Source organism: Mustelus asterias, chromosome 19, assembly GCF_964213995.1.
Source record: "Mustelus asterias chromosome 19, sMusAst1.hap1.1, whole genome shotgun sequence".
Taxonomy (NCBI): Eukaryota; Metazoa; Chordata; class Chondrichthyes; order Carcharhiniformes; family Triakidae; genus Mustelus; species Mustelus asterias.
In genome coordinates, this window is record NC_135819.1 from 4,428,556 (window position 1) to 4,448,792 (window position 20,237).

Genomic DNA, 20,237 nt, shown 5'->3' on the forward strand with positions numbered 1-20,237 from the left:
AACCCGGGTCCCGGGTGCTGTGAGGCGGCAGTGCTAACCAGGGAGGGGATTCTAGAGCTCAAACCTAGACAGTTCAGGGCACGGTCGACAATTAGGGGCAGGTCGAGAGAGAGAGAGGTTATGGAAGAGGCCTTGGTTGGAAACAAAAAGCTCCTGTAGAGTTGGAGCAGGATACAGAGAAAGGGAGGGGTGAAGCTATGCAGGGATTTCAATACGAGTACAAACATTTAAAATTTGGAGCATTGGCAGACCAGAAGTTTAATGCAAGTTAGAGAGCATGGGGTTGATGAAGGAATGGGATTTGGTGAAGGTTCGGATTCTGGCAGCAGAGTTTTAGATGAACTCAGGTTTCCAGGGGGCTGGTCAGGACAGCAATGGAACAGTCAAGTCTGGAAGTAGCAAAAGGGTTTTAGTGACCCTGAAGGTGGAGGCTTGCCATGTTGCAGATGTGGACGATCTTGGTGATGGAGCAGATATGAGTTCAGAAACTCACCTCAGATAGAGGAGAAAGTTGCAATAGTCATTTTTAGACTGAGAGTGTGGCAGGAAGAAAGGTGGAATAAGCATCAAAGGGAAAGGGCTTGGAGATAGGATCCAAAAGACATTGGCTTTGCTCTAGCCATTGCTGAACTGAAGGAAAATGTGGATTATCATAGAATAGAATCATAGAATGCTACAGTGCAGAAGGAGGCCATTCAGCCCATCGAGTCTGCACCAACCACAATCCCACCCAGGCCCTATCCCTATAACCACACGCATTTAACCTAGCTCGTCCCCCTGACACTAAGGGGTAATTTCGCATGGCCAATCCCCCTAACCTATATATCTTTGGACACTAGGGGCAATTTAGCATGGCCAATCCACCTAACCTGCACATCTTTGGACTGTGGGAGGAAACCGGAGCACCTGGAGGAAACCCACGCAGAAACAGGGAGAATTTGCAAACCCCACACAGTGTGAAGGACTTGACGTTATACACACAAAGTAGAGGCCAGCAAAGGATTGAAGGACGATGGGGTAAAGCTGGGTGGTATCAGCATGTGGAATTCAATATCAGAAATGGTCACAGCACTGTGTAACTGGAAAATTAAAAAGGTGTCATGAATACGCTCATTGGGTCTCCAGGAATAGCAGTGCAGTCAGCTATTGAAGGGGATTCTCAGGCAACGACTGAATAGGTGAGAACAGAACCAGTTATGGAAAGTCCCGCTCAGCTGGACAATGGAGGGGTGGCATTCAAGGAAGCTAACACTGTTTTGTGTTAAAAGCTGCAGACAAGTCAAGAAGGATGAAAAGAGGCAGTGAACCAACCTCCCTTCTCCAATGATTTCTCCACCGTTCCCCACCCACTCACGTGAGGATTATTGATTCCTTTCTGGGATTATAATTTCACAGGTTCAGGCAGAGGGGGGGAGGGAGGGAGAGGAGAGAGAGAGAGAAAGAGGGGAGATCATGTCCAGGCAATACAATGGCATTGCCACAGGTACCTCCCCGACACTGGGGCAGTGCTGGGGGTGGGGGCAAGAAGAGATGCCGGGGATTCTGTGCCAATAGTCGGGGGGATGGGGTTCTATCTTTTTGACTTCGGGGTGCTTTTAAAAAGCAGCACCCCAATCCCATCAAAAGCTGAGGTTGCTGGACAGCATCATGGGCCTTGCGTCCTTGATCCTCTTTGGCCACAAGTTAACAATTATGGTGGGAACAGCTAGCAGTGGAGCTGGCGGGCTACTCCCCATTTTTCCTGACGGAGTTGACAATCAAAAAAAAAGAGAAGATTCTGTCCACTAACTCTGTTTCACCCCACAGACCTGCCGAGCACTTGCAGCATTTTCTGCTTTTATATCGGACAATGGTAGTTGGGGAAATTGAGATTACAATTTAGTTTTGGGAATTTGATGTGATAAATCAAGTAACAATGCTTCCCAGGCCATCATTATTTGCATTTCTTTGAATCATCATCAACGACTATGTAACCCTAACCCGCAGACACGTGCAGACTCCACACAGACAGTGACCCAAGCCGGGAATCGAACCCGGGCCCCTTGGTGCTGTGAGGCAGCAGCGCTAACCACTGTGCCACCATGCCCTTTGCGTATATCATCATCTGACATCAAGCTGGAATTATAAGGCATTTTTAATGAAGTAAGCTGTTGCAAGCCACTTAGCAAATAAAATTTGATGCCAACACATATGAGCTGATATTAGGATAAGTGACCAAAAGCTTAATTAAAGATGTCATTTTTAAGGAGAGCCTTAATGGACGAGAGAGGTGAAGAGGCGGATAGAGTTATGGAAGGAGCATTGGGTCATGACAGCGAAGGGCAGAACTACCGCTAATGAGAGAGGATTTGGAGGCGTGTTGTACCCCAAACATAACTGTTCATTCATTCCTTTTATTTAGCTGAGCATTATTCAGATAAAGAGCAGACCGGAAGCACAATAATGTGCCTCACAGAAAATCAGTATATTAAAGAGCGCCTCGGTGGCTAGCTCTGCTGCCTCACAGCGCCAGGGACCCGGGTTCAATTCTGGCCTCGGGTGACTATCTGTGTGGAGTTTGCACATTCTCCCCGTCTCTGCGTGGGTTTCCTTCGGGTGCTCCGGTTTCTTCCCACAGTCCAAAGATGCGCGTGTTAGGTGGATTGGCTGTGCTAAATTGACCCTAGTGTCTGGGGGGGTTGGGAGGGTAAATATATGGGGTTATGGGAATAGGTCCTTGGTGGGATTGTGCAGACTCGACGGGCCAAATGGCCTCCTTCTGCTCTTAGGGTTCTATGATTCCAAGAACAATCAATACCAGGCAGTGAATTGCAACCTGTAACTTAATCCTGAATGATGGTTTAAAAAAAACAGCAGGGTTTCACTCTTGTTGTATGATGTTACCTGAATCTGAATGGATTTAATACTTTGTAATCACCTTCTGCCATCTAATAGTCTGAACCCTCTACCTGAAAGGCAGCACCTGAATAATAGCCTTTGCTGTACATTCATTGCAATAGCAAAATCACTGGAGCGAATATATTCATTTCAATTGAAAAATGCAGTTCATAAAAAGCAAGAAAACTTCAAACCTCCAAACAAATTGTTGTCGGTTATCTGCAGGAATACGATCAATTTAATCTCATTCTCATTCATCTTTCTGTCACGAAAATAAATGAAATCTTGCCTCCTACACAGCAGGAGCTGCACGACCTCACAAAGAACACTTCAGCCCGTTGTAAACAGCTGTCTCGCAAATCAAACCAGCTTCTTTGTTTCTTCCACACGTCAAACAAAGATCACGTAACCAGTAAGTCTGACGGCTCAATATGTGTGTGTGTGCGTGCGCGTGTGTGTGCGTATGTGTGTGTGTGTGTGTGTGTCTAGGCTAATCTTGATCAGGAAGAACAACAATTGTCACCCCGGGTCAAGCAAAGGATGAAACCAACCCAGGATCTCAGCGCCTGCTCACTCACCAGTGACCCCACATGTGGCTGGGAGGACAGAAGGGGCCTGGGCTCCAGGCGAATGGCCAGATGACAAGAGATTCACATCATGAAAATGGAAGCTCCCCTCAGGGTCACCGGAAGGTGGGAATGGACTCTTGACAGCCCAAGAAAGCCAGCAAATTGAGGAAAAAGGAAAGGAGAATTGGAGGAAAAATGGAGGGGAAAAAACACATACGAATTAGGAGCCGCTGGCCATTCAACCGCCACTCCGCCATTCAAGCCCCCATTCCGCCATTCAATAAGATGATAGACCTGGTTTTAACCTTAACCCCACATTCCTGCCTACTCCCGTTGACCTTTCACCCCCTTTTTCATCAAGAATCTATCCAGCTCCGCCATTAAATTATTCAAAGGTTCAGCTTCCACTGGTTCTTGAGGAATCAAGTTCCAGAAGCTCTCAACCCTCTGAGATAAAAAAAATTCTCCTCATCTCTGTCTTAAATGAGCAATGCCGTATTTGTAAATAGTTCTAGATTCTCTGTCAAGAAGAAAACACATCCGCCCTGTCAAGACCCATCAGTAAGAAGTCTCACAACATCAGGTTAAAGTCCAACAGGTTTATTTGGAATCACAAGCTTTCGGAGCGCCACTCCTTCATCAGGTGAGTGGAGATGAAGGAGCAGCGCTCCAAAAGCTCGTGATTCCAAATAAACCTGTTGGACTTTAACCTGGTGTTGTGAGACTTCTTACTGTGCCCACCCCAGTCCAACGCCGGCATCTCCACATCAAGACCCATCAGGATCTTAAAGATTTTGATTAAGTCAACTCTTACTCTTCTAAACTCTAGTGGATACAAACCTAATCTCTTCAACCTTTCTTCATAAGACAACCCACCCATTCCTGGTATTAATCTAGAAAACCTTCTCTGAACTGCTTCTAAAACATTTACATCTTTCCTTAAATAAGGAGACCAACACCGTACACAATACTACAGATGTGGGCTCATCAGTGCCCTGTACAACTGAAGCATAACCTCTCTATTTTTGTAATCAATTCCCTTCACAATAAATTATAATAATCTATGAGTTTTCCTAATTACTTGCTGTATGCTTGTGTTTTGTGATTCATGCACTAGGACACCCAGATCCCTCTGCAGCTGAGGTTTGCAATCTCTCACCATTTAGATAATAAGCTTCTTTTTTATCCTTCCTCCAAAATAGACAATTTCACATTTGCTCATGTTATAGTCCATCTGCCAGGCTTTTACCCACTCTCTTATCCTATATTTTGATTTGATTTATTTTTGTCACATGTATTGATATACAGTGAAAAGTATTGTTTCTTGCACGCGATAGAGACAAAGCATACCGTTCATAGACAAGGAAAGGAGAGAGTGCAGAATGTAGTGTTACAGTCATAGCTAGGGTGTAGAGAAAGATCAACTTAGTGCGAGGTAGGTCCATTCAAAAGTCTGATGGCAGCAGGGAAGAAGCTGTTCTTGAGCCGGTTGGTATGTGACCTCAGACTTTTGCGTCTTGTTCCTTATATCTGTCTCCTTGTAGACCCCTTACGTCCTCTTTACAAATTACTTCCTACCAATTTTGTGCTGTTAGCAAATTTTGCAACCATACATTCAGTTCCTTTATCCAAATCACTTATATAAAAAGTTCAGGTCCCAGCATCGATTCCTGAAGCACACCACTTGTCACGTTCTGCCAACCAGAAAAATCTAATTCATGCCAACGCTCTGTTTCTTGTTAGCTAGCCAATCGTCAATCCATGCCAATAAGTTACTCCCTACACCATTTTACACAGTAACCTTTGACATGGCAACTTATCCAATGCTTTCTGGAAATCTGAGTACAGTACATCCACTGGGTTCCCTTTATCCACAGCACGTGACTCCTTCAAAGGACTCCAATAAATTGGTTAAACATGATTTCATAGAATCCCTACAGAGCAGAAGGAGGCCATTCGGCCGATTGAGTCTGTGCTGATCACAATCCCACCCAGGCCTTATTCCCGTAACCCCACACATTTACCCTGCTAATCCCCCGGACACAATATAGACCAGAACACCAGCAGGGTGGCACAGTGGTTAGCATTGCAGTCTCTCAGCATCAGGGACCTGAACTCGATTCTGGACTTGGGTGACTGTGTGGAGTTTGCACATTCTCCCCGTGTCTGCATGGGTTTCCTTCGGGTGCTCTGATTTCCTTCCACAGTCCAATGATGTGTATGTTAAGTGGATTGGCCATGCTAAATTGTCCCTTAGTGTCCCAAGATATGTAAGTCATCCTATCAGTGACGGCCACACTATATTCTGCACCCTCTCCTTTTCCTTCCTCCTATGTACTCTATGAACAGTATGTATAGCGCGCAAGAAAACATACTTCTCACTGCATCTTATTACATGTGACAATAATAAATCAAATCTTAAGGGGGATTAGTGGGATAAATACATGGAGTTAAGGGGATAGAGCACAGCCTGAGTGAAGGGATGACCTTTTAGAACTAACGAGGAATTTCTTCAGCCAGAGGGTAGTGAATCTGTTGGAATTCATTGCCACAGAAGGCTGAAGGGGTCAGGTCATTGAGTGTATTTAAGACAGAGATAGATAGGTTCTTGATAAGGGGATCAAAGGTTACAGGGGAAAAGGTGGGAGAATGTGGTTGAGAAACTTTTCAGCCATGACTGAATGGCGGAGGAGACTCGATGGGCTGAATGGCCTAATTCTGCTCCTATAAATTTTAAAGTTAAAGTTGATTTATTAGTATCACAAGTAGACTTACGTTAACATGCAATGAAGTTACTGTGAAATTCCCTCGTCGCCACACTCCGGCGCCTGTTCAGGCACACTGAGGGGGAATTTAGCACGGCCAATACACCTAACCAGCACGTCTTTCAAACTGTGGGAGGAAACTGGAGCACCCGGAGGAAACCCACGCGGACACGGGGAGAATGTGCAGACTCCACACACAGAGTGACTGAAGCTGGGAATCGAACCCGGGTCCCAGGCGCTGTGAGGCAGCAGTGCTGACCCACTGCGCCACCCACTCCATGGCCGGTAAAATCGCGTGATGGCTGAGAAATCAGGATCACGCCCGATTTCTCGGGCTCTCGCAATTTTACGAGAGCCGGATTTCCGGTGAGGTCAGCCTCTCACCGGGAATGGGTGAGATGCTCACTCATGCTGAATAATTTATTTAAATATAGTTAAATCTGAATGTCCATGTGTTTGTGAGCGCAGTGCTCAATCGCCTGAGCTACTTGCCTTTATGGCTTCGCCTGGCGAGGTTCTCTCCGGCGAGGAAAACACCTGCACCTCATGATCTTTCTCTACACCCTAGCTATGGCTGTAACACTATATTCTGCACCCTCTCCTTTCCTTCTCTATGAACGGTATGCGTTGTCTGTATAGCACATAAGAAACAATACCTTTCACGTATCCCAATACATGTGACAATAATAAATCAAATCAAACCCATGAACAGGAAACAGTGTTGGCCTCAGCAGTGGAATCAGAGGCCATTAGAGGCCTCCCTGGGGAGGCGGAGGGCAAGGGATGGGCTGCCTCTTGGGCAGGGCTAGCCTGGCAGTGCCACCCTGGCTCCTTGGCACTGCCAGGGGAGCAGAGGGGGTGCTGCTGCGCACTCTGCAGATGCGATCTGATCGAAGGGGCCACTGCCGCTCTGCAGATGCGATTGGATCAGGGGGATGCGATTGATCTGGGCGGATGCCCATGCAATGTGGGGCTCACGATTGGCTACGGGCCACCGGGATTGCAATTGGGCAGGGAGTGGGGGAGGGTGGAGGAGGGTTCTCTGTCTGCTTGTCAGACCCCTGCTGCTGAAACTGCACATGTGCAACATCAGAAGTCGGCACATGCGCAACAGCTCCCTCTACAGGCTAGCTGGTGAATTAAGCCCAGCCCACTGCCTGCAACAGCCAGCAACAGTCTACACCATTTTTTCAATGACTAATTACATAAGATTGGACCTGAAAACTCGTCCCAAAAATGGATCATTTTCACTGGACACATGGACACTCAGAATCATTCTCGTAAAATTCCGCCCTATGAACAGTATGCTTTGTCTGTATAGCACACAGGAAACAATACTTTTCACTGTATCCCAATACACGTGACAATAATAAACCAAATCGAAAAGTTAGAGGGATTAGTTTTTTTCACTAATTTGTGGGACATGGGTGTCGCTGGCTGGGCCAGCATTTATTGCCATCGCTAGTTGCCCTTGGAGGGCAGTTAAGAGCCAACCGCATATCTGTGGTCCTGGAGTCACATGTAGGCCAGACCAGGTAAGGACGGCAGATTTCCTTCCTTAAAGGGGCATTAGTGAACCAGATGGGTTTTTCCGACAATCGACAGTGGTTTCACAGTCATCAATAGGTTCTTAATTCCAAATGTTTATTTTTTAATTCAATTCAAATTCCACCATCTGCTGTGGCGGGATTCGAACCCGGGTCCCCAGAACATTAGCTGAGTTTCTGGATTAATAATCTAGCGCCATCGCCTCCCCTCAGTGGGGTAAATGTGTGGGGTTATGGGGGATAGGGCTTGGTTTGGAGAGTGGGTGCAGACTGGATGGGCTGAATGGCCCTCCCTCTTTACTGTCGGGATGCTACGATCTACTCAGACCCAGTTTTGCCCTCAGTGGGGCTGCCACTTTCCCCTCAACACAATTCCTCCTGCATCAGCAGCAGGGGCCCCGAAAACCGGCCTGATTTTCACTCCAGGCGGTGGAGTCGAGAAATGAAACTAATGTAGGGTGCAGAGGGGGAGGGGGAGGGTCTCTCCCCCTCCCCCCCCCCCCCCCCAAAGCTCGGTGGTTAAAAACCCGGGCAGTCTCAGGTAAAAGGAGGTGGCCTGTGCCGCCCAGATCCCTCCCCGGTCGCGTTTCTCGTCCAGGTGCCACACGCGGGGCGCGTTTCCCGTCCAGGTGCCACCCTCGGGGCGCGTTTCCCGTCCAGGTGCCACACCCGGGGCGCGTTTCCCGTCCAGGTGCCACCCCCGGGGCGCGTTTCCCGTCCAGGTGCCACCCCCGGGCGCGGTTCCCGCCCGGCCCCTTCCCCGCCATTGCATTCTGCCTCTCTGAGGTAAATTGTCGAGCTTTCGGTGACTGACTGAAATACAAACTCCCGACTTTCGGGCGTCTCTTTTCTTCTTCCCGGGACCAGCCACCCATCCAAAGGGTCACATTTCAAAACAAAAAGTTGTCGCCGGCGAATAAAAGTTGCAGCGCGAACGGCTCGAGCGAAACTCACCGGTTAATTTTCTGAGCGAAAGCGCGGCGCTCCGTTGAAGTGGCCATCGCGTCGCCGACAGGAACCCCGGAGCGGCGGACTCAGCCCTCACTGCACTTCGGCAATCTCCGGAGGTTGCCGGCGGGCAGCAGTTCCGGGGCTCGGGAGTCTCCGGCAGCCTGTGGAGGGGCGGGGACACGGGCTCGGATTCGGCAGCCCAGGGGACTCGGTAATCTCCGTCAGCCCGGCGAGACATGGGGTCGGATTCGACCATCGTCGGCAGCCCACGGACTCGGCAATCTCCGTCAGCCTGGGGCGACAGGGGCTCGGAGTCGGCCATCTTCGGCAGCCCACGGCCTCGGCAATCTCCGTCAGCCTGGGGCGACAGGGGCTCGGAGTCGGCCATCTTCGGCAGCCCAGGGGACTCGGCAATCCCCGGCAGTCTGGAGACACGGGCTCGGCCATCTCCGGTAGCCACGCCCCCCCTCATCCACACGCAGCTTCAGCAGGTCAGAGGCTGGGAATTGGCGCCTTTGCGAACTCACAGAATCCTTACAGTGGAGAGGGAGGCCGTTCAGCCCATCCAGAGCTGCACCGATTCTCTGAAAGGGCATCTTACCCAGGCTTGGCCCATCCCTGTAACATTTACCATGGCTAATTGATCTAAATGTCCAGAACTCCCACCCACCTGAGGAAGGAACAGCCTGTTCCGAAAGCTAGTGGCTTTTGCTACCAAATAAACCTGTTGGACTTTAGCCTGGTGTTGTTAGACGTCTTACTGTAATTGGTCTAACCCAGTGGCTCCCAAACTTTTTTCACTGGGCCGCACTTTCGGAATAAAGATTTGCTCACGCCACACCGAATTTTTTATTGATAAGAAATACATTCAAAAACAAAAAAAAACAACTCCGAGCAGTGCTTGATTCATAACATAGAACACAACTACTTTATAATATGATCATGGGACATCCAGAAAGTATAAAACAATCACTTTGGAAAAATATCTAATCCATGTTTAAATGTTTCTTTGATTGTCCTTGAATCTTCCCGCCACACTTGCCATCCTCTCTCGCCGCACCAGTGTGGCGCGCCGCACCCTTTGAGGACCACTGATCTAACCTAACCCTGGATACTAAATGGCCCATGCACCTAACTTGACCTCCAGACTCCCCAAAGACCATCTATCTGCAAGGCACAAGTTTGATTTGATTCATTATTGTCACATGTATTTCTTGCTCTATACAGACCAAGCATACTGTTCATAGAGAAGGAAACGAGAGAGTGCAGAATGTAACGTTACAGTCATAGCTAGGGTGTAGAGAAAGCTCGACTTAATATATGATAGGTCCATTCAATAGTCTGATGGCAGCAGGGAAGAAGTTGTTCTTGAGTCAGTTGGTACGTGACCTCAGACTTTTGTAAATTTTTCCCACCGGAAGAAGGTGGAAGAGAGAATGTTCAGGGTGCGTGGGGTCCTTAATTATACTGGCTGCTTTGCCGAAGCAGCGGGAAGTGTAGACGGAGTCAATGGATGGGAGGCTGGTTCTTGAGTCGGCTGGAATGTGATCTCAGACTTTTGTATTTTTTTCCCCATGGAAGAAGGTGGAAGAGAGAATGTCCGGGGTGCGTGGGGACCTTAATTAAGCTGGCTGCATTCTTGATTTAACCTACAAATCCCTGGGCACTCAGCAGAATTTACCATGGTCCGTGCACCCAACCTGACCCCCTGACTCCCCAAGGCCTATCCACCATCTACAAGGCACAAGTCAGAAGTGTGATTGAATAGTAAAGTAAGGCTTACATTAACACTGCAATGAAGTTACTGTGAAATTCCCCTAGAAAATACTCTTCACTTGCCTGGATGGGTGCAGCTCCAACAACACTCAGGAAACCCGACACCATCCAGGACAAAGCAGCCGCTTGATTGGCACCCCATCCACAAACATTCATTTCCTCCCTCACCGACATACCGTGGCAGCTGTGTGTACCATCGACAACATAGAAAATAGGAGCAGGAGGAGGCCATTCGGCCCTTCGAGCCTACTCCACCATTCATTACGATCATGGCTGATCATCCAACTCAATAGCCTGATCCCACCTTCCCCCCATATTCTTTGATCCCCTTCGCCTCAACTGCTGTATCTAACTGCTTCTTGAAACATTCTGTCACTGTCTGTGTGGAGTTTGCACGTTCTCCCCGTGGGTTTCCTCCGGGTGCTCCGGTTTCCTCCCACAGTCCGAAAGACGTGCTGGTTAGGGTGCATTGGCTGTGCTAAATTCTCGAACAGATGCCAGAGTGTGGCGACTAGGGGATTTTCACAGTAACTTGGTTGCAGCGTTAAGGTATGCCTACTTTTGACATGAATGCTTAAACCTCGCAAGTTGGCATAAAAGAGCGCATCACACTGTTTCGAAGAAGAGCTGGTTGATGTGTATCCCTTATGGCACAGTGGTTAGCACTGCTGCCTCACAGTGCCCGGGTTCGATTCCCAGCCTTGGGTGATTGTCTGTGTGGAGTCTGCATGTTCTCCCCGTGTCTGTGTGGGTTTCCTTCGGGTGCTCCGGTTTCCTCCCGCAGTCCAAAGATGTGCAGGTTAGGTGAATTGGCCAAGGTAAATTGCCCCTTAGCATTAGGGAGACTAGCTAGGGTAAATAGGGATTATGGGGATAGCCCTCGGTGGGTTTGGGGTCGGTGCAGACTTGATGGGCCGAATGGCCTCCTTCTGCACTGTAGGGATTCTATACTCCTGATGATGAGAGAATCATGATGCGTTGATGCCGGCGTTGGACTGGGGTAAACACAGTAAGAGTTTTAACAACATTTATTTGGTAGCAAACACCATTAGCTTTTGGAGCGCTGCTCCTTCGTCATTTCCACTCCATCTGACGAAGGAGCAGTGCTCTGAAAGCTAATGGTGTTTGCTACCAAATAAACCTGTTGGGCTTTAACCTGGTGTTGTTAAAACTCTTACGATGAGAGAATCGCCAGGATCAATGCGCCACTCTATAGTATTTACCACAAGCTGTACCTAGTTCATAGAACCCTTACAGTACAGGAGGCCATTTGGCCCATCGAGCCTGCACCAACAACAAATGCCCTATCCCGTAACCCCACGAATTTACCCTGCTAGTCTCCCCTGACACTGAGGGGCAATTTAGCATGGCCAATCCACCTAATCTGAACATCTTTGGACTGTGGGAATAAACTGGAGCACCCGGAGGAAACCCACGCAGACACAGGGAGAATGTGTAAACTCCACACAGACAGTGATCCAAGGTTGGAATTGAACCTGGGTCCCTGATGCTGTGAGGCAGCAGTGTCAGTTCAATGTTGTTGCTAGTGATGCACACCAGTTTTCGCTAATGTAGCACAGTACTCAATCTCAGATTCCTTCAAGGTTGGACAGTTGTTGGCAAGAACGACCAGCTTAGTTTTGCCTTGACAAATCATTTCCAAAGCCTGTGGGTAACCCAGCACATAGCTGTCACTTCTCATCACCAATTGGAGCCTGAACTTCAATAACTTTTTCATATTTTTCGCTGCAACCACCTTGCCTGCCACTGTCCCCTGCTGCCTTAGCCTGAGGGAAAGGACACTGTGAATCACGTGAGCAGAAGGTTTAGGGAAGTTTCTGTGCAATTGGTTAGCGCATTAGGCTTTGATTTGATTTGATTTGATTTATTATTGTCACATGTAATAACATACAGTGAAAAGTGTTGTTTCTTGCGCGCTATACAGACAAAAACATACCGTTCATCGAGAAGGAAAGGAGAGAGTGCAGAATGTAGTGTTACAGTCATAGCTAGGGTGTAGAGAAAGATCAACTTAATGCAAGGTAAGTCCATTCAAAAGTCTGACGGCAGCAGGGAAGGAGCTGTTCTTGAGTCGGTTGGTACGTGACCTCAGACTTTTGTATCTTTTTCCCGACGGAAGAAGGTGGAAGAGAGAATGTCCGGGGTGTGTGGGGTTGTTGATTATGCTGGCTGCTTTGCCGAGGCAGCAAGAAGTGTAGACAGAGTCAATGGGTGGGAGGCTGGCTTGAGTGATGGACTGGGCTTCATTTACGACCCCTTGTAGTTTCTTGCGGTCTTGGGCAAAGCAGGAGCCATATCAAGCTGTGATACAACCAGAAAGAATGCTTTCTATGGTGCATCTGTAAAAGTTGGTGAGAGCCCTAGCTGACATGCCAAATTTCCTTAGTCTTTCTGGTGGGGCTTTCTTAATTATAGTGTCGATGTTGAAGGACCAGGACAGGTTGTTGGTGATCTGGACACCTATGAACTTGAAACTCTCGACCATTTCTACTTCATCCCCATTGATGTAGACAGGGGCATGTTCTCCTTTACGCTTCCTGAAGTCGATGATCATCTCCTTTGTTTTGTTAACATTAAGGGAGAGATTGAGGGAGGCTATTAACCGAAAGGTTGGTGGTTCGAGACCACCCAAAGACGAAGGATTCACTTTGGTGGCACGGTGGCACAGTGGTTAGTACTGCTGCCTCACAGAGCCAGGGACCCGGGTTCGATTCCTGGCTTGGATCACTGTCTGTGTGGAGTCTGCACGTTCTCCCCGTGTCTGCGTGGGTTTCCTCCGGGTGCTCCGGTTTTCTCCCACAGCCCAAAGATGAGCGGGTTAGGTGAATTGGCCACGCTAAATTGCCCCTTAGTGTCAGAGGGACTAGCTAGGGTAAATGAATAAGTTATGGGGATAGGGGCTCAGTGGGATTGTGGTGGGTACAGACTCGATGGGCCGAATGGCCCCTTTCTACACTGTAGGATTCTATGATTCTCAGCAGGTGAAAAGCAGTGCGAATTGGCAGAGAGAGAAGAAAAGGGATATGGGGGGAAGGGGGGGATCAGGATATTGAATTTGATCATCAGCCATGATCAAAATGAATAGCAGAGCAGGATTGAAGGACCTACTCCTATTTTGTAAAACCAGCATCTGCCGAAACCCGGGATTGAACCAGGGACCTTTAGATCTTCAGTCTAACGCTCTCCCAACTGAGCTATTTCGGCTTAGCTATTGTGCTTTTAAGACAGCTCAGTGTCATTGGCCAATGCGCCGTTGGGGGGAGGTTCAGACACTGGCACATGTCGAAGAGTGGAAATAACCTGAGATCTCTTTCTGCTGTTAAAAAAAAACACATGACCCAGAGAGAGAGAACATTGATCGAGCAAACAGAGAGATAAGGTGAGTGAATAACACACACAGCACAGTCTGGGGAGTGAAGGAGAGAAAGCTTGCAAACATCGCCCTCTTGTGACAGCTTTATAAAATAACCAGCAGCTCGACTGTAAAGCAAGGATTCCCCGTTCAGCGACGGGAAAGGGAAGCACGTTACCCGAAAGCAGCTCTGTTGTATGATCTGACTGAATGGCGGAGCAGGCTCGAAGGGCTGAATTTGCCGATTTCTGCTCCTAATTCCTATGTTCTGGCTTCTATTTTCTATAAGGTTTGCCAGGCTGATTCCTGGGATGGCAGGTCTGTCATATGAGGAGAGACTAAGTCGGTTAGGATTATATTCACTGGAGTTTAGAAGAGTGAGAGGGGATCTCATAGAAACTTATAAAATTCTAACAGGGTTAGACAGGGTAGATTCAGAAAGAATGTTCCCGATGGTGGGGGAGTCCAGAACGAGGGGGTCACAGTTTGAGGATAAGGGGTAAACCTTTTAGGACTGAGGTGAGGAGAAATTTCTTCACCCAGAGGGTGGTGAATGTGTGGAATTCACTCCCACAGAAAGTAGTTGAGGTCAAAACATTGTGTGATTTCAAGAAGAAATTAGATATCGCTCTTGGGGCTAAAGGGATCGAGGGATATGGGGCAAGGGGGGATCAGGATATTGAATTTGATGATCAGCCATGATCAAAATGAATGGCGGAGCAGGCTCGAAGGGCCGAATGGCCTCCTCCTGTTTCTAGTTTATTTGCTTCTATGCAATGGCCAGCCTCTACGTGCCATGATTATGACTGGTACAACAAGGCAGCTCACCACCATCTATTCCAGAACAATAAAGGGGTGAGCAAAAGCTGGCTTTGCCAGTGATGCCCACATCCCGTGAATGAATAAATTAAAAAACAAATTACATAGTTCAGCATTCTGTATGTAATGCGTGAATCATATATAATGCACTCCTTCAGACTTCCCTTTCGTAACGCCATTAGGCAGAGTCAATAATGGTCTATGAAAGGGAAGTTGCGTTTGACAAAACTATTTGTATTTTTGAGGTTGGAACTAGGAGGATAAATAAAGGGGAACCAGGGGACTAGCCACATAAATTCGGTGGCGACCAGAGCAGGTCAAAGGTTCATAATTCTGTGGCAAGTACTTCACCTCCTGACTCCCCAGAGCCTATTCACCATCTACAAGGCACAAGTCAGGAGGGCGCTGGAATAATCTCCACTGGCCTGGATGGGTGCAGCTCCAACAACACTCAAGAAGCTGAACACCACCCAGGACAAAGCAGCCCCATCTTAATTGCTACCCCTTCCACAAACATTCACTCTCTCCGCCACCGATAAACAGCAGCAGCCGTGTGTACCATCTACAAGATGCACTGTAGGAACTCACTAATGTTCCTTAGGCAGCACCTTCCAAACCCATGACCACTACTATCTAGGAGGACAAGGGCAGCAGATACCTGGGAACACCACCTGGAGTTCCCCTCCAAGTCACTTATCGTCCTGATTTGAAAATATATTGGCCATTCCTTCATTGGGTCCAAATCCTGGAACTCACTCCCTAACAGCACAGTGGGTGTATCTACATCACATGGACTGAGAGGTTCAAGAAGGCAGCTCACCCACCACCTCCTTTAAATTTAAGTTTATTTATTATTGTCACAAGTAGGCTTAATTAACACTGCAATGAAGTTACTGTGAAAATCCCCTAGTCGCCACACTCTGGCGCCTGTTCGGGTACACTGAGGGAGAATTTAGCACGGCAAATGCACCTAACCAGCACGTCTTTCGGACTGTGGGAGGAAACCGGAGCACCCGGAGGAAACCCATGTAGACACGGGGGAGAACATGCAGACTCCACACAGACAGTGACCCAAGCCGGGAATCGAACATGTGTCCTCAGTGCTCTGAGGCAGCAGTGCTAACAACTGTGCCACCGTGCCACCTTAACCATTGTGCCACATTGGAAGATATTAAGATAAACGCAAAATACTGCAGGCGTGAGGTCAGGTTTGACATGCACACTGGTGACTCCCAGATCCACCACCCTCAGTGCCCCTCTTCACACCTCCACTGCCCCAGGATCTACTAACCTGACCTTCAGTACTCAATAAGCAGTGACTTCTTCCAGTCTAACACTGGCCTGACTGAGGCCATCATCTTTAGACCCTTGCCGGATATGAATTTCTGACCCTTACGCTCTCCATTTCAAAGACCACCAACTTCTAACTCCACAACACCATCACTGCCTGCAGCCCCACCTCAGTCTAGCTTCCACTGAAACCTACTTTCCTACCTCTGAGCGTCACGGTGGTTAGCACTGCTGCCTCACAGTGCCAGGAGTGCAGGTTCGATTCCGGCCTCGGGTGACTGTGTCCAGTCTGCACGTTCTCCTCGTGTCTGCGTGGGTTTCCTCCGGGTGCTCCGGTTTCCTCCCACAGTTCAAAGATGTGCAGGTTCGGGGTGGATTGGCCATGCTACATTGCCCCTTAGTGTCAGGGGGACTAGCTAGGGTAAATATGTGGGGTTACGAGAATAGGGCCTGGGGTGGGATTGTTGTCACTGCAGGTTCGATGGGCCGAATGGCCTCCTTCTGCACTGTGGGGAATCTGATTCTATGATTCTAACTATCTCAGTGCTGGCTGCCCATTCTCCAGATACCGAGGGGTTCTTGTCATCTAAAACTCTGACATCTCATCTAAAACTCATATCCAAATCCCATTCGCCCATCACTCCTGTCCATCCTATATTGCCCTCCAACAACTTCAATCCTCTTTGAGATTCCTCTGGGGCTTCTCCGCTCTGTCTTTGCATCCTTTTGCCCGACAGTCCACCCGAACTCTGCATTCTGGCGTGGCTCTGGTGGTATTATATTCCACCTTTGGTGACTGTTCCTGGAGTTCTTTAGACTCCACGCTCTGGAATCCATGAGATGATGACCAGATGGAATCTTCTCATGCCTTTGGTTGAACCCATGTTGGGTTTTGAAGAACTTCCCTCTGCGTAGAGCATTGTGATATAATTGGATAGATTTTTAAAAATAAATTCCAAATATTTTTAATGCCCTCAGGTAAAAAATATTTCCTCACCTCAGTTATAAATGGCCAACCCCTGATCCAGGGATTAGTCCGAGACTCTCCAGCCAGACAAGCTGCCTTCCTACCCTGCCCTATCTCAGAAGCTTATAGCTTTCAATGGAGACCACCTCTCATTCTTCTCAACGGCAGAGCGTGTAGGGGCATGCTACGCAATCCCTCCATATAGGAAATCCCAACGTCTTTGGAATCATAGAATCTTACAGTGCAGAAGGAGGTCATTCGGCCCATCCCGCCTGCACCGACCACAATCCCACCCAGGCCCAATCCCATAACCCCATGTATTTATCCTAGCTCGTCTCCCTGATACTAAGGGGCAAGTTAGCCTTGGCCAATCCACCTAACCTGCACATCTTTGGACTGTGGGAGGAAACCGGAGCACCCGGAGGAAACCCACGCAGACATGGGGAGAATGTGCAAACTCCACACAGTCAGTCATCCAAGACTGGAATTGAACCCAGGTCCCTGGCGCTGTGAGGCAACAGTGCTAACCACTGTGCCGCCCAATCTATCAAGTAAACTTTTGTTGCGCCCTCTCTGATTACCTCTTAGCTATGGACACCAGGGATGACCTCACCAAAGCCCTGGATAATTGCAGCAAGATTTACGTTTGTGGCACGGTGGCACAGTGGTTAGCATGGCTGCCTCAGAGTGCCAGGGACTGGGTTCAATTCCCGATTTGGGTGACTGTCTTTGTGGGGTTTGCATATTCGCCCCGTGTCTGCGTGGGTTTCCTCCGGGTGCTCTCACTTCCTTCCACACTCCAAGGTGTGCAGGTTAGGTGGATTCGCCATGCTAAATTGTCCCTTAGGGTCCAAAGATGTGCAGGTTAGGTGGATTGGCCATGCTAAATTGTCCCTTAGTGTCCAAAGATGTGCAAGTTAGGTGGATTGGCCATGCTAAATTGCCCCTCAGTGTCCAAAGATGTGCAAGTTAGGTGGATTGGCCATGCTAAATTGCCCCTTAGTGTCCAAAGATGTGCAGGTTAGGTGGATTGGCCATACTAAATTGTCCCTTAGTGTCCAAAGATGTGCAGGTTAGGTGGATTGGCCATGCTAAATTGTCCCTTCGTATCCAAAAATGTGCAGGTTAGGTGGATTGGCCATGCTAAATTGTCCCTTAGTGTCCAAAGATGTGCAGGTTAGGTGGACTGGCCATGCTAAATTGTCCCCTAGTGTCCAAAGATGTGTAGGTTAGGGGGATTAGCGGGGTGAATATCAATCAATCTTCATCACCCTCCTCTAATCCTGCCCCTTGGTTTCCCAACTCGGCAGAACTGCCCTCATTTAGTTTCTCACTTAACAATCTGATCATATCCAGAGCACCTCCAGGCCCTTCCCACTCATTTTCCAGACCCCCCTGCTCATGGTTAGGCAATGGCAACTGCAGGCGTGAGGTCAGATTTGACATGCACATTGGTGACACCCAGATCCACCACCGTCAGTGCCCCTCTTCGCCGTTCTACTGCCTCAGGGTCAACTAACCTGACCTCCAGTACTCAATAAGCAGTGACTTCTTCCAGTCTAACACTGGCCTGACTGAGGCCATCATCTTTAGACCCGTGCCATACATGAGTTTCTGACCTCCATATCCTCTCCATTTCAAAGACCACCTACTTCCGACTCCACAACTGCCTGCAGCCCCACCTCAGTCTAGCTTCCACTGAAACCTACTTTCCTCCCTCTGGGCGGCAAGGTGGTTCGCACTGCTGCCTCACAGCAGTTTTGTTTCTTGCGCGCTATACAGACAAAGCATACTGTTCATAGAGTACATAGGGGAGAAGGAAAGGAGAGGGTGCAGAGTATAGTATTACAGTCATAGCTAGGGTGTAGAGAAAGATCAACTTAATAGAAACGTCGAAACAGAGAGGATAGGAGCAGGAGGAGGCCATTCGGCCCTTCGAGCCTGCTCCACCATTCACTGCGATCATGGCTGATCATCCAACTCAACGGCCTAATCCTGCTTTTCCCCCATAACCTTTGATCCAATTCGCCCCAAGTGCTATATCCAGCCGCCTCTTGAATACATTCAATGCTTTGGCATCAACTACTTCCTGTGGTGATGAATTCCACAGGCTCACCACTCTTTGGGTGAAGAAATGTCTCCTCATCTCCGTCCTAAATGGTCTACCCCGAATCCTCAGACTGTGTGACCCCTGGTTCTGGACACCCCCACCATCGGGAACATCCTTCCTACATCTACCCTGTCCAGTCCTGTTAGAATTTTATAAATCTCTATGAGATCCCCCCCCCTCATTCGTCTGAACTCCAGCGAAAACAATCCTAACCTGGTCAATCTCTCCTCATACATCAGTCTCGCCCTCCTCGGAATATAAGATAGGACCTTTCAAAAGTCTGATGGCAGCAGGGAAGAAGCTGTTCTTGAGTCGGTTGGTACGTGACCTCTGACGTCAGTTTGCCCAAGAACTGGGAAGGGAAAATGGGTCATCATTTCAGGCAGGGGACAAGGGGCAGGTGTCATGGATGAGTTAAAATCGGGATGGGCCGTCGGGGAGGTAAGAGGGAAGCAGAGGGTTCAGTGTGGAGCCAATGGGGGAGCCTGGAGGGAAAATGGGAGGGTAAGTACAGGGAGGGTGAAGGAGGGCGGAGGAGATGGAGTGGGGACGGGGATGTAAATCAAGGCAGATGAACTCAATGTTCTCAATCTTTGTAGCAAAGACATCTGTGAGCTCTGCGCCCTTGTTGTTGGTGAGGACTGAGTGTATGTATTAGTTACTAAGCGTACAGGTGTCACTCTAAATAGCCGGTTCAATGAGGTGACAACTCAGCAGGGTACAGTTTCCATTTAAATACATCATATTTACTCGGTTCCAGTATATAATTTCTTATATCATTGTCTCAATCGCCACACAGTTGAATGATGAGGTGACTATTGTAACTTGGGTTGTTTCACTACATCACTCTCTCCTCCATCACTCAAAATGGTTTTTATTTGCTTTCAAACGTTTAAATATTTACTCTTAACCTGGGTCTGAATGCCTGACAGATGCCAACAGGGCTTCTGCCTCATCTTGTCCGGTTGCTGATAGATCGCCTTCCGATCACTAAAGTTGTTAACAACACTTAGAGTAAACATTTACTTTTAAGATCTTGGGCTCACGGGTAGCTTCAGTGCCACTCCTTCCTCCTCCCCTTCTCAGCCTAGCACAGATTGGAACTGGAATCCCACACACCAGTCCATTCGGGAATCTTATCTGGAGACTTCATGTTCCTGGTCCGTGCATTGTGATGCTTTGCCCTGGGTTCA

The 20,237-nt window shown here is 48.4% G+C and overlaps 1 protein-coding gene and 1 non-coding gene across 7 annotated transcripts in view; both read right to left on the reverse strand.

Annotated features, from left to right (window-relative positions):
- Nucleotides 1-8,796, reverse strand: part of dock6 (dedicator of cytokinesis 6) — a 226,535-nt gene extending 217,739 nt beyond the window's left edge. For 5 of the 6 annotated variants that reach the window (XM_078234903.1, XM_078234901.1, XM_078234899.1 and 2 more), the window contains exon 1: nt 8,713-8,777. In XM_078234903.1, coding sequence (XP_078091029.1) covers nt 8,713-8,759 — 47 coding nt within the window. In that variant the 5' untranslated portion in view covers nt 8,760-8,777. Of the gene's footprint in view, nt 1-8,712 lie in introns of all 6 variants that reach the window. The other variant, XM_078234904.1, reaches the window with a different exon arrangement.
- Nucleotides 8,797-13,637: 4,841 nt separating this feature from the next.
- trnaf-gaa (transfer RNA phenylalanine (anticodon GAA)) lies at nt 13,638-13,710 on the reverse strand. Its single transcript has one exon. It is a non-coding gene; the product is annotated as a tRNA-Phe (tRNA).
- Between the last annotated feature and the right edge of the window lie 6,527 nt (nt 13,711-20,237).